This window comes from Lissotriton vulgaris, chromosome 4_1, assembly GCF_964263255.1.
Source record: "Lissotriton vulgaris chromosome 4_1, aLisVul1.2, whole genome shotgun sequence".
NCBI classification, from domain to species: domain Eukaryota; kingdom Metazoa; phylum Chordata; class Amphibia; order Caudata; family Salamandridae; genus Lissotriton; species Lissotriton vulgaris.
In genome coordinates, this window is record NC_141691.1 from 477,725,897 (window position 1) to 477,741,358 (window position 15,462).

Genomic DNA, 15,462 nt, shown 5'->3' on the forward strand with positions numbered 1-15,462 from the left:
CCCGCAAAATGTACAAACTATTTTAAAATCTCCAAACTGAGGTTGGATGCTTGGGACCATCTCCCTTGTCTCTGGACCCGATGGAGTGGGTTGTTTACTTTGGGAGGTGCTGAGAGAAGATTGGGGAGGGTTTCTGGTCAGTTCTCTGACCTCTGCCGCATCATAGTTGTTTGGGTGCCGGCGTTGCATGTGGCGAATCATAGTGTTGTTGCCAAAAGAATACTTTTTGGCAGGGTTCCCCCTGGAAAGTACAGTGCCACAGATCAGACAAGTAGCCTTTGGCGCATTAACTTTCGACAATGTGCTCCTTTCGCTTATAGGGGGTAGTATCGTCAGGCAGGAACCGCCTCTCCTCCTCCTCCTCCTCCTCCTCCTCCTCCTCCTCCTCCTCCTCCATCATTGTGGTGTTGTGGTAGTCCTTGTGGTGGTGGTTGAGATGCTCCTGCTGCTGCTGCTACTGTAGCCATTTTTCAGTACAAATAGGTACAAATAGGTCTGCAAACAGGTCTTCCTCAGTCAAAGTACAGAGTGAGAATGAGGAAAAAAGGTGGGGGCTTTCATCATTTGGAAAACAAAACTGTCCTGAACCAATGAAAAGTGTTATTTTCAGGTCACATGACCCTACGCGCCCGGGGCGCGCCCCGGGTCGCTTACGTAGCGCGATCGTATGCGCTCGGGTGCTTCCGGGTGCGCTTACGCCGTGCGTATCACGCCGACACGGCTACGCGATACGTCACGATGATGTTTTCGTAGACGGCAATAGCGCAAACGGGGCGCGCACCGGGGCGCGCCGCACGACTGCGCTTTCCGGTGCGCACACCGGTACGCGCACCTGGAGCTCTCCAGGGCAACAAAAAATATATATATTTATACATATAAAAAATAGTATTACATAAATATACAATATAGGATTCATTATAAAAAATATTATATTTGATAGCAATAGCAATAGCTATTAAAAAACCTTTGAAATTCACATAAAAAAACATAGGTTTGAGGCCCTATATATTGTTAGGAATTAGCATTTAAAAAACCTATGAAATTCACTGAAAAAACCATAGGTTTCACACCAGTTATAGTTGGGAATTAGCATTTAAAAAACCTATTAAATTCACTGAAAAAAACCATAGGTTTGACACCAGTTATAGTTAGCTGGAAATTTTACTGACATAAAACCATTGAAATTCCCACGTTATAGTTAGTTGGACTCACTATAACTTGCGCGCCTGCAATGCACTGCTGATGACGTCACCTATTACATCACTCATGACATAGTCAGTGACATCACTCATGACATCACTGATGCAACCATCGTTGTGACAGTGACAGACCTCCTTTCAGTGTAATGTAACCCTTGAAACACATATTCAAAAATAGAAAGTAACATTTTCAAAAAAATGGAGATACCCATACCAGTTACAACCAATTCAGTAATTCCACCATCTATATACACATCCACTCATTCACCAGCAGTTCTATATAGTCACTCATACATATACTCACTCATCATATGTAGTGATACACCTATACATCCTGTTACACACCGACAGTCATCCAAAAGTTACTCACACACATACTCACACATGCAAATAAACTATTGAACATCCATTTATTTGCATATACAGCTACACACACACTACCACCTTACTTCTAAGGAAACTTACACATACTTACTCTCTTCAACAATCACTTATAGAAACACATACTTATTTAAACAGGAACTCTTACAATCTCTCACTCTCACATATACTCACTTATATACATCAATACTCACATATACTAGATTAAAACATATGTAGTTACTGATAAAGACACTAGTGAGACAGTCATTCACTCACTAGCACACACATATACACACTCATCCACCCATACAGTCCTGCACATGTGCTGTCTTCAAAACACATACAATTATGACACAAACAGGGAGTCAGTCATTGATGTATCTATGTGCTAAGTAATACCCCCACCAAACCATACAGACACTCATACTGATACTAAAAAAAAATCTAATAACCCATATACACACACGTGTAGCTACTCACCAACCCATGCAGCCACTTATACACAAAGTGAAACACTGATACATATATTTAAATATTTAAACATTACTCGCTAATATATGTATTCACTAAGATACACTTAATAAGCTAGTTAACCAATCTATTTTTTTTTAAAACATCCATTTAGACACTTATTTAAAAATGTATTCTTCCATCGACCTTTACAAATACATATATAAAACATATTTATTTTTCAGAAAGACACACATTCACTGGATGGTGTCATCAGTGATGTCATGAGTGATGTCACTGACCATGTCATGAGTGATGTAATACGTGACGTCATCAGCAGTGCATTGCAGGCGCGCAAGTTATAGTGAGTCTAACTAACTATAACGTGGGAATTTCAATGGTTTTATGTCAGTAAAATTTCCAGCTAACTAGAACTGGTGTCAAACCTATGGTTTTTTCAGTGAATATATATATATATATATATATATATATATATATATATATATATATATATATATATATATATATATATATATATATATATATATATATATATATATATATATATATATATATATATATATATATATATATATATATATATATATATATATATATATATATATATATATATATATATATATATATATATATATATATATATATAGATAGATACGGATATATATATGTGGGGCACATATTATATAGTGTTCCTGGGGTCCCGCGCATGCGCTGACATTTTCTAATGCTTATGACTTTGATGAGGATACCCCTGGAAGAAAACTAGGATTACAGGTAAGTAACTAATCCTTCTGGCTTCTCCATTCTGTGTGGCATTGTTTCAGGCGTTGGTATGTCCAATTAGTAGAAAAGGATCAAAGTATAATGAAAAACTTTAGGTATTTTGAAAGATCACTAAAACCAGTCGGCGATACCTTGTTGTGTGTTTCAAGAGGTTACCAGCACTTCAAAGCCAAATCGGTATTATCTATGCAGCGAAGAATATAGTCAATGTCCTTTTCAGCACTGCTATTGGGCCTGCTTGCTCACCTTTGTTTCCTGATACATGCAGCCCGAGGAGCTCCGAAGTTATCAATGAGACACCTCTGTAGTCAGTTCAGCTTGATCTTGATTGTGAACAGAGCCCGCTTGCACTCTGTTTCTGAGTTGTGTGCAGCAGAAGCAGCCCTTAAGTGATAAGGTAAGCGGTAGTACCTTTCCACTAGGCACTTTTAGTAGAGCATTGATTATAACTGTGTCCTGCCATGGGCACAGCTGGGCTAATGGCAGTTCATCAATCCAAGGCAGTTCAGTGGATGCACAGATCTCCCCTATTTTGTTCTTTAACCCACCATTCATCCTTTCCACAGCACCCGCTGCTGGTGGATGATATGCACAATGCGATTTCTGTGTGGCCCATACCTCCCTGCATATTACCCCAATTACAAGGGAGATACAAGCTGGTATGTTGTATGAACTTAAGAGCATAGGGACCCTGAAACGTGGTATAAGTTTCTGTAAAAGACATCTGGTGGCAGTTTGTGCATACGTTTTTTGCTGGTTAGGACTCAATCCATTTGCTAAACATGCACACTATAACCAACACTTAACTTGGAGACAGGAGGCATGTCTATGACGTCCAACTGTTAACATTCAAATTGTCCGTGTGGAGGTGGGGGGTGACTGAGAGCAGTTTGCGTACCATTTTCCACATTGTAATGTGCAGAAACAGTACATTGTCTACACAAGCATGCTGGCAAAATTTGGTGCTGTACCAACACTGGGAAAATAGGTGTATCATTCCATCCCATGCCACATGTGAAGGACAATGAAAGAGGTGGGCCATAGAGGAGAGCATTGTCATCTGTAAGCATATTTTACCATTAGGACCTGCCCATATCCCCTCTTCTGTCTGCTCACAGGTCCACAGCATAGGAAGCCTGCAGTGTTCCTGTGCCATCCCTGATGCTTGAACAATAAACAAATATGTCCACATCGGCGTCTGGGAATGACGTATCACTAAGATATAGTCGCAACTTGGTATCTTTCAACTGTGTGCACACAATTATTAAAAGCGAAATCGGTTGTGGGGTCATCATTGTCACATTCAGTGGGTAGTAGGCAGGCGGGATTCAGAGTGGTGCACCTCTTAATAGCAGTGTGTGGTGCCAACAGTGTCAACTCACACCTGGTGTGACATGCGTTTGTCAGGTGTTGAGTCTTGGTAGTTGTCAATAACGTGTCCACTGCATGTGGAACATGTAGAATCAAGGGTTGTGCTAGCATGACATTCTCTGACTGTTCTGCTGCCAGAGCTGCCGATGCCACTTTGGTCAGAAGCACAGCGGAAGGGCTGCAGGGACGGGGTCTAAAGTGGCAGAGTAGTAAGCTACTGGGCAGTAGAAGGGTCCATGCTTTTGTGCCAGAATCCCCAGCGAGCAATCTACTCTCTCATGACAAAACAGGTGGAAGTCCTTGCTGTAATCAGGAAGGCTTAAGGCTGGTGCCACGTAGTCCACATTTGCAGCTGGCACCATAGCGATTGTTGGAAAGCGATCAAGGATTTACCTCCATAGAGACACAGGACTGAGAATTGTGCACAGTGTAGCTTATTGAATCCACATTCAAATGCAAGGTGTAACCCTTCGACTTCGCATCTTTAGTCTACTGTTTCCACCTATGTCTGAGGCAAACAGCTAGCAAATTATCAATGTATTACTTCTCTTTACTATTTCAGATTCATGTTGCGACGTGCAAACATACTGAAAGAGAACCAACCTGGCCTTTGAATCCCTACCTCTTGTATCAGGAATGGGGGGTGTACCTAATTGTGCTACTAGTGGCTTCCCTAAGAAATTACCTTAATGGTGGCTAAGAGTGGCCATAGAATTAATTAAAGACCTGAAACAAATATTAGATTAATTGACGACCATGCGGGAAACGCCTTTATGTTGGTTTTCTTATTAATGCAGATAAACAGGAAAACATGGATTGCTAAGAATGGAGAAAGCCATGTTACCTTTACCATACTCGGGGACTGAAGCCTATGAAGTTTTCAAACTATAGGCTAGGCACCACTAAAATCAAATTTGAATCGATGTAGTGTTCATAATTTTTTCCTTTCCTCTAATTCATATTATCAATTATTCGGTGTGTTGATATTACGACTGATATCATGAGCACATATCCTTTGCAAAGTGATAGTGGTAACTTCTTGTGATTTTGATTACTCAAAGGGGATCTGAATTCACTACCATTTTAATTCTGCAGGGGGTCTCCAACCTCAGATTGGTCTTCCAGCAGTTGGACCGCTGCCTATGGACAGAGGACCAGGTAAACTAATGCCATTCCTAGCTTAGAGATTTTAATCCATTTAAATAACCTCTTATTCGTTTTCATTCTTTCAATGAAATTTTACTAGTTGGACCCCCAAAATGTTAGGGAGGGGCAGTGTTCTATGTAACTAGGAATTACTTGGTTCTATATTTTCAATTCACACTGTGCGATATCTTTAATCAAAAACAATGCTGGTTGTCAAAGAGCGAGGGTTTGTGAACTAACCCAATGAAAGTCCTTTTCTTTCTGTGGTTTTACATTATTGTAATTACCCCAGGGACAATACGCAACATGACTGATTGAGGCTGTTTTTGAGGCTCCAGGGCAGTCTATGGTAACTGGGTAGTTGTTCACCTTTGATATCCAAGGGCCACAATACTGATGCACTTCAATTGGACATCTAAGTAAATTCCTTTAGGCCGTGCCCTTTTGAAAGCACTGATGGTGAGCAGTCAATGCTTACACTTCGTAGGGTGTGGAGGTGGGTATAAACTCTGGTTCAGTAGTACACAATACACATTTCTCAATCACATCAATTTCCAGTCAGTTACTGACTTTACATCATCAAAGGAGTAGGGCTTTCTTATCAGGTAGGTAAAACAGAACAGTTATAACAAAGATCTACAAAAATCCATATGGTGCAATCCCCTTTTGGGAGTTGAGATATAAATCCAATCATTATAGTACCTCCTTAGCACTAGTTCCTACAATTCTGTTAACATTGTCTCTGTGGGTATTGTTATTCTATAGGGTTGGTTTGGGTCATTTCAGGGAACTTTAGAATCGCTTAGTAGTGATTAACTTCAGCTAAACCGCTTTAAAGGCTGGCAAAGGTCATCAATGTGGGGGCTTTGGCCTTTGTGTACCACTATGAATAAACGGTGACATCCCTAAAAATATCTCACAGGCAGAATAAAAGCTGTCACACCAATAATGCAAGACCTAAAATCCCATCAATCAAACAACAAGGTTCTCATCCAACAATTCTTATATGCTCCCAGTCAATGTCCTTTTAAGGACACGTTGATGTCAGCTGGAGCACTGGGACCATTTTCGGGACAATTGTAGTTCCCACTCTACTTCTCAGTTTGTAAAAGGGATGGCTCAACTCTTCTAGCCAAACTATGATTTTGCTCTACTTGTGCAACTGGGCTGTGGTGGCTTTGTGGGCCCAGGGAAGTTTTTGACATCAACAGAAGTAGCTCCAACTCCTGAAAAGTTTGGGCAGCCCCCTGTGCATTTTGCGCATTATTACGCTGTATTGCAATAGATGAGAGAAAATCAAAATCTATTTAAAAAGAAAAAGGTTGTTTATACAGGCTGTCCTCAATCAGCTTTAGGTCTCTGCATTATTTACATTTTAGTAGTGAGAACTTATAGGGTCACATGCTGTGCATTATTCTGGCCTCTGGTGGTGGGATATGGTCATGAAGTACATTTTTTGTGTATTGACAGTAAGCATGGTGATGTCGACCCAAGTCCAACAGCTCGCACTCCACTCCAAATTCTAATCTGTAGTCTGTTGCTTTTGTGAAGACTGAATTCACAGGACTCGGGCTGGAGTCTAATATGCATTGCAACAATCCATACATCTACCTGCTTAAGCAGGAGTATATGCATTTCTACACTTGCCACTTCCGCCATCCACATATACATTCTCCCCTCTCCCATATGTATTCTTTACCATCATTTCTATACCTATCATCTTGTGACTTGTCTAACCTAAACCCATTAGTCTGATCCTCCATAAATGCTTAACTTCTCTGGATCACCAGGTGTCCAATCTCTTCTTGCATCGGGTAGCTTTCAGGTGTCCTCATATCCCTCATATCCCTCACATGCATGTAGGGTTCTGTTCTTCTACTTATCTACTGCCAACTCCCTATGCCCCTTTGAAGTGTGTTTTTTTTTCTTGTTTTCCCACACCCCAGCAGCTTGGTATGATGAATCTGTCTCTAGATAAAACAGACAACTGTTTTGCATTGAAATGAATGAATACTCCTAAGGGAGTTTTGGTTACAAGTATAATTCTGACTCCCACGGTTTTCTGCTGCCAGTGTGTGACAACCGTTCATGTAAGTTTAACGAAATTGGTAGAGTTGTATCTAAATAGCTGATTGATTTCACTGTAATTTGCACCTATGGGTCTCCAGAGATCCATAAGAGACAGGAGAAAAGAGGTTGAGAATTGGCCAATGACTCTCAATTCCACCACAGTGCTCAGTTCCCTAGAAACCCAGCTAGGGTGGTGGACGACCAGCTAAACTGCTGCTTAAGTTGTCGAAGCAATGAAAACCATATTTTGTTATTCGCTGCAGTTGTGCAATGACAATAAATATTGTTTTTAGAATCTCTTATGCTTGCGTTTTGGCTTCTAATGAAATTGGATTAGGAAGGAGCCATTTGCACGAGTAGCAGACATAAGCATCAAATATCTAAGCCCCTTCGTATCATCAGAATTCCTCCATAATCATTCAAGCAACTGCAACCCGTGTGTTTAAATGTTGAATCCAACCAGATACTAAAGTGATGATCTGGGGAATGCAATATACAAGCAGTAAAGACACTTGAGGGCTGTGTGGATGTACATGCATAAGCCAAATTTGTCTCACTTTGAAGGTGAATGCTAATATGAAGGAGAGCACTGAAAAGTAAATTGTAAATGTAAATTGATACTTGTATAGCACACTACTCACCCGCAAGGGTCTCAAGGCGCTTGTACGAATACCGCTGTGGAACACATCCTGGCTTTCCCTGTGAGGCGTCCACTCCTGGGCACCCCCAAGGTGGAGGCCAGGCATCCTTAGCGTTGTGGGGGCCGTTGTGGAGATTAAGCAAGCTGTTGCCCAGAGTTGCAGAGTGGGACTCCATGATTCGAATAGGCACCGAGGCGAGAATTATCGGGTCCGTGGAATTTTTGAGCCCAAGACCCGCTGAGGCGGGGAATTGAATTGAACCTCTGCATCAGGGTCTGCCGCTCTAATCATTGAGCCACACTTCTCCAAAGTAGGTTACCACATTGAGTGTTTGCTTAGTGCATTCACTCTGTTGTGGCTCTATAATTAGAGTAGTACTCTCCTGATCAAATGTGATATATGCTTGCAAACCCCCCCTGCCCACCTGACAGAGCACCATGTTATGTGTAATTTTAGCAAATTAGACATTTCTTAAAGACATTCATTAAAACTGACTTATCCTCTTAGACATCAACTTTTGTTGCAGGCATCATCCTCCCCAAGGAATAGCAAGATTCTGTGTTTTATCTCCTTTTAAGAGCATTATGTATGAGCAGATGGGAAGCATAATTTACTGGGCAGGGTACCTTCCTAAGGTGGCAAACTCCTTTTCCCTCTCTCAGGGTATAGTCATTTTCTGTTGTCCTGTATTGTTTAGGCTAAGCCTCATCTTCACTTTGAGCAGGATGCTGCCTGTTTCCTGTTTTATAATTCCTTGTGTATATCGCATGGTTTGGAAGGATTACGGTCACTCTCTACAGTGCATGGAAACTAATGATGCTTAATGCTTTTCCATCCCTTCCTAGTCAGCAGTAATGAAAAATGTCAGGCTTTCAGTGCGTTGACCACTTGTATCACTGCACTCTTTTTTTCTCTCCCTACTCTCCAAGGGAGCCTGCAGCACTCTCCTGTGGGACCTGTCAGATCGGCATCCATGGAACGAGTTCCAGGTATCCGTGGCAGATGTCTTCGACTGGTTGCGTGCACCCTTAGTACCAAAATGTTTGAGGCATGGACTGAAATGATGATTTCAGCTGAAGTATAGAATAAACAAAACGACTTTAGGCTTAGCTTATTCTGGGTGTTTTCATGATCTCCCCAATATCGCGGTTGCACTATATTTAGCAGACATAAACAGTGAACAGTGCAACAATATGTTTTTATTACAATATTGCTAAACACATTGTGATTTTATTGAATTTCTATAGTACTTAACCTTGAAGATTTCAAAGTATCACGGCTATTATTTATTTTATTTGCATACCCATACCCAGATTCTGTTTTGGGTTATACTCCACTCACTGTCACTAAAGTGTAAGGGACATTTCCTACATTTGTACTTTTAGACCTGATCACCCTTCAATAACGCAACCAAGAGCTCAGGCAAACGTTTCCTGTTCAGTAGCACTACCATAGCCTATGGTCATGCTTGTAAGGAAGTATGCTCCAGGGTTGGTGGGTGCAGCTTGATTTGTACACCACAGCCTCAGGTTAGGCACAGTTCCTTTATTCGAAATGCAGCAGCACAATTTCAGTGCATTTAAGAATGTTTTTAGTAACAAATAATCTGTATTGGTTTCCTGTATCATAGTGTAGCTAATTTTGATAGAATATGTTATTGATTTTAAATTTGCTATATTGCATTATATGTTGATATTCTTATAGTTGGTGACTTCTATAAAACATCATCTTGCAGCGGCCATACACAAAATGTTGTCCTCAAAGCTAATTTGGAGAGCTATTTGTGTTTGCTGTGCATTCAAAAGAAATCCCATTCTATAAGAAATACCTTTTTGAGACTAACTGTGGTACAGCTTAAGTTTGGAGTGGTATTTATTCTGAAAGAGACCACATGTAGACCACATGTAACGTATGTGACTCTCTTCATTTGAGCAACCCAGGTCCTTGTTGCAGTCCGTAGTGTATAATGTTCATCACATAGCTGTCAATATCCTCGATCATTGTAGTGGTTTTAGAACTCAATGAATGAAAAAGGCGGATTTTTCAAATGATGTTGATTCAATCCAAATTAGTTTAAGGAACTATGTGTACATGATTGTTTGAGAGTAGGTGGGCTGAGTTTGTTGTAATAGTAAACACGTTCTATAGTCTTTTCCATTTCATAATTCAGGGGGATTGTACGACTGCATAGGGCATTCACTTTTGCAATGTTTTAGGTGTTGCTCAATCATTATTGCATGGTGTATTTTTACAGCTATTAAAACCTACTTTTGCTGCTGTTTATAGCTAGTGAGAAGCGAAAGCAGGATCTGTGGTTCAAGTTCAGTTGCAAAGTAAACTTGAACTTTTTTCTTCTGAATTATGTGTTTTTATAATAAATTAGAGTGCTAAGTTTACAGATCGTTTAGAAGATTAGCATCAACTTTTGGTAGCATTTTTGGCCAATTAGAATATGTGTTGTATCAAAGCTAGTGTGCTATCTTTGAAGCCCTCTGTCATACCACCTTGTTCTCACATTTGGATCCTTGATTTAAAATCAAATAGTTTTGTGGGAATACTTTTTGTTGCTGCCAAGCATTTAACGGGCTGTACGCTAGTAGATAATGTCCAACTGAATGAAGTGATGAGATTGATTGAATAAAAAAGGTGTAAGCTGAGTGAAATGTATAAGCAGTATTCATGTTTACTAGTCCGGGCTTAAACAAATGTAATAACATGTGATCAAAGTCTTTTGCTTGACATTCCGGCTGTGCAAATATGTGATGGTTTAAGTAGAATACTGCTCTGTGAAACCACTTTTTTGTGTGTGGCTTTTTTGGATATAGCTTCATTTAGGGGTTACTGGGCCTCAGTTGTGTCAATTGAGATCATTCACCTATGGTGTCCAGGGGCTGCTATACTGTTGTCACCCGATATTAAAAACCAAGCAGGCCACTTCCGTCCTAGACTATTGAGTTAATGATAGTCCCTCCCTCTTGGAGGTATTGTCACCCAGTAATGCAAAGTGCAATACTCATTAAGTCTCCGTCTAGTCAATGCTTATTATTTAAAAAAGGAAAGGAACTTAAATACACAAGAAGTTTTTAAAAACTATGCATATCATTACAAATCCATGTACACAATAAACAGTTGGTGAAACAATTGTTTCAAATAATTTTAAACCATTCATAAATGTGTCCTCGCAGATAACCAGAGTATAAATGAAATACCCTAATGATTTATCACAGACTGGATCTAACTCCTCTAACATCGACTACTGACATAATATGCTTGGTACCTTCAAGGTACCCGGAGACCAATTGCATGCCTGCAGGCTCTAACGTGGAAAACCACAAAATCCCTAAATAGGCTTCTTAAAGGAACTTGAGCTCTTTTCCATCAATACAGATAGGCCTGCAGACTTTGTCCATGTAATCTCACAATTGAAATATTAATTTAAGGCTTCTGTTAAGACATTTACAACAACTCCCTCACCTAAGAAACATTCTTAATTAATGGATATATTGCATTAATAATTTGCATGAATCTTCAGGGTGCAGGTCGGCTATACACCTGGTGCAAGAGATCTGTATTGCGCTGTATTTGCATGCCACTCTTTGCAATGGGATTTTCTTTGTTTGATAATGTTTTTTTTTGTATATTGACAGGCTCTATTCCAGACCCCAGAGCTCCCTTGCAGCGTGGGCCACCAGTCTCAAATGTGCCTCCTCGAGGCCTATTGGGAGATAACCCAAACGACGCACGAGGACCTACCTTAATCAAAGATGATCCCAGGTATTGTATTGTATTATATTTTATTGCCAGTTACATAACACCTTCCATACCCCTTGCAAGGCCTACAGCATTTTTGTGGATGATCTGGTTACAATATTTACGTAGCACTTCATATGCCTTTAAGTGTTTGGCTGAAAGAGTGCTGTTTGTGATTTGGCCTATATGGGATATGACTAGGCTTATGAGATTTGAAATGTTGAATGCACAGTGTGCTGAGTGTCTCTGCACCGGATCGTAGATATTGCTGAAAGTGTGAGAATAGATGCAGCTGCACATGCAGGTATGTGCCATCTTTGGGGTGGACATTAGTATCCATAAAAAACACTATTCATGTGCTTCCAAGAGTCATTTGTGGTATATGATGCTCACCCATTTGGAGGCACTGTTAAACCTCCAAGAAGCATTATACAGAGTTTACCTAGGACCTAGAAAGAGAAGTAGCCCAATGGAGTGACTGCAAAAAACTCAAAGGACTATTATAATGGGTCTGTACATGACTTGAAAGAAGCAACAGAAAAGCAGCTCCTGGAGTCAACGTTAAACCTTCCAGGAGGTTTACCTAGGAGTCTGATGATAGAGAGAAATGAAAATGTATTGAATGTATATATATATATTATTGAATAGTATCATCCCTCACAGATTCAGAATTTGAATGCCCTACACAAGTCGGTTGAAACACAAAGTGCGCTTATGTATTTTTGCATCTTTGCATCCACCTGAACATGCTTCGTATGTATATAGATCCCAACACATTCGTCTTTCCCATGGCACACCTAGTAGCTGGTGTAAAGATATGCCTCTTTTTGTCAAGGTCACTGCCGAAGTTTTGGGCGGATGGTGATGGTTTTTCGACTGAGCCTTCACAGAGACCTTCGAACCAAACCTCAGTGCCAGTGCTCTGACCCATAAACATGTATGTTTGATTGCCCTATTCCCAGTTGGCATAAGCTAACTCACTTATAAGTCCCTAATACATGGTACCAGTGGTTTCCAGGGCATGTAAGTTAGTGTCCCCCCCAGGGACTGCAGCACTTGTTGTGCCTCGCTGAGGGGCATTTGGCAAGTTGTGTTTCCCAGCCTGCCATCGCAGACTGGTAGAGCTGTTTAAAACCGCTAACTCGACTTTGCCTTTTCAAACAATGACAAAGTCTAAACCTACTTTTTTAAAGTATAGAAGTCACCCCTACAACAGGCCTATCTAGTCCTAAGGAAGGGTGCAGCACATTGAGCAACAAACGTGTTTTCCATGTTTTGACAGTTTAAACTTGCAATTGTTGTTTTTACTGTGAGAAAGGCTAGTAGCCCCACTTAAGTTGGTACTCCAAGATATCAAACCACTCGTTCAATTAAGCCCAATTTAATACCAAAGTCAAAATTAATGTAATTTGTTGCTACATGCAACCTTTAGAAAGTTACCACTCTGTTGCCCAAGTCTTTCAGTGGCCTTTGCAGATGTAGGCCACAAGACAACCTTCTGCACGCCTCGGTGTGAGAAAGTTCCTCTTTTGACATGGTTAGCCCCCACTTTTTGCCTGGACATTGATGTGGTTTCAAATGTAGTGCACATGGTCCCTGCCAAACAGGTCCCCTGTGCCAGTGCTTCTTCTCTAAAATCATATCCACAATTTATACTTCTGCCTCCTGTAAGTCCCTAGTAAGTGGGACCCTGGGTACCTGCATCCTTGGAGCTGAAGAGGGGCCCCTGTCACTAGGACAATGTCACTGCCAATTCAACTAACATGCCCCTTTGAGGTGAAAAACACCAAAGTCGATATGGCTCCGATGCCAGCCAGCACTGCCTGAAGGTATAGTTAAATCAGCCCTAAGGCAGGGTGCACTATACCACAGGTGAGGGCATATCTGCTTGAATAGATATGCCCCTACAATACTTAATCCAATTCTTAAATATTGTAGGTGCCAGGGAAGTCATAAGGATAACTTGGGTTTTAAACTCTTTGGTACCGAACAACTCCTTGTAATAAATCCACATTTATGCCAGTGTCTAATTTATTAAACCATGTACTCAGGGGACACCTCAGAGGTGCCCCTGGAAACCTACCGACTCTGGTGTTCTCACTGACTGACTTTAGGCTGCCTGTCACACATAGACATGTTTCCGGACCCCTGGGTGGAGAGCGTCTGCTCTCTGGGACCAGCAACAATGCACATCGTGGGTAGATTTGTCACACCTCCTCCCCCAGGATGGGCCCGGTGCTCGAAACAAAGGCCTGCTGCCTTTTTAATTTGACGCCCAGCCTCTGCAGTTAGTCGCAGAAGGCAGCTCCCGTTTTACACCCCAATTTTGGGTGGCAAAATCGATGGGAAAACTTAGAAAGGCTAGGAGGTGTGCCCACCTTTGCCAACTCCAGCACCACAGGTGAAAGAGGCAACGATAAGCACACTTTTCAGCCCCTTCTATGTTGAAGATGAGAGGACTCCTCCAATCAGGACTATGTCTATGCGGGTGTAGTCGCCCCAGGTAGGGAGTCCATTGGTCCTACCTGCTGCTCCCCTAAAATACCCAATAAATGTAGTATTTAGTTAGCTCCCTCAGACCTAGAAACTAGTTACCTGCAACATAAGAAGGAAAGAGAGGCCGTGCAGCGCAGCCTTAAGAAGATTACTGACTTGGCCCCAGCCCTACCGGCCTGTCTCCATCTCCCAAGACCATGCGAGAAGATGACGCCGGTCTTTCAGCCAGCGACTTCCAGAACCCAGATGAAGACTACTGGAACTTTGATAAAGACCAGAACTCTAGAGGACAGTGGTTCTGTCTCCAGGAATCCAACACAAAGGCCTACAGTGCCCCTCGGATGCCCTGCCCACTCTGCACCAACGCCTCCGGTCCGTGTGGACCACTAACCCAAAACATGTTCCCCAGAGATACTGACCTCAATGCCAGGGTTGGCTGACCCCTCATGGACTCCACGGCGATACCTGCAGCCTGAATCCAGAGGCTCCCCCTGACCGAGACCCGCTCCGGTATGAATACTCTGACATTGACCTGCACTCGAAGCCCCTGGGCCTCGGTGAGTGGAACTGATAGTGCTCTTATGACCTCTACATCTGTACTTACTTCTACTGTCATTGGTCTCCCTCCTGTAACCTAAGTGCAACTCCTGCAGCCTGTTTGTTAAAAGCAAATTCTACATTGAAACACATTGGGCGCCCAACTCTGAAATTACACCCGGCAGCCCTGCTAGAGGTGTATGTTTGGTGCTGCTTTATGTGCCCTTCCTGCTTGCCCTACCCCCAAAGCTTTGCCCCTGAAACCGATCTGCTTAACTGCAAGCAGAGTGGCTTTGAGCACCCCCAGTCTCCATTAAAATGCATTTGGCCGAACTCCGATTTGGACCTCTGCAACCTGCCGCCCCTGTGCCGCTGGTGGTGCAGTGTTGGTACTTACCGGACTCTGGCTCCTTGCTGACCTTTAGGGCCCTAAGACTGGAATTGTAAGTTGCATACTTACTTGTGTAACCGCATTAGTGTTTACCTCCACAGGATAACATTGAACTGTCGACTTTTGAAAGGGATTTTTTTTTTAATCTGAAAGGTACTTACCTTATTGCGAAGATCTTAGTCTTAAAATATTAACACTGCTTATTTTTCTAAGATCTTAGTCTTAAATATTAACACTGCTTATT

At 41.7% G+C, this 15,462-nt stretch overlaps 1 protein-coding gene across 8 annotated transcripts in view; it reads left to right on the forward strand.

Annotated features, from left to right (window-relative positions):
• The window catches only part of CSTF2 (cleavage stimulation factor subunit 2), a 321,862-nt gene that overhangs the window by 167,206 nt on the left and 139,194 nt on the right, over positions 1–15,462 (forward strand). For 2 of the 8 annotated variants that reach the window (XM_086964620.1, XM_086964624.1), the window contains 3 exons: positions 5,283–5,345; positions 8,974–9,033; positions 11,692–11,818. In XM_086964620.1, the coding sequence (XP_086820746.1) occupies positions 5,283–5,345; positions 8,974–9,033; positions 11,692–11,818 (250 nt within the window). The remainder of the gene's footprint in view (positions 1–5,282; positions 5,346–8,973; positions 9,034–11,691; positions 11,819–15,462) is intronic. The other 6 variants (XM_086964622.1, XM_086964625.1, XM_086964623.1 and 3 more) reach the window with 3 other exon arrangements.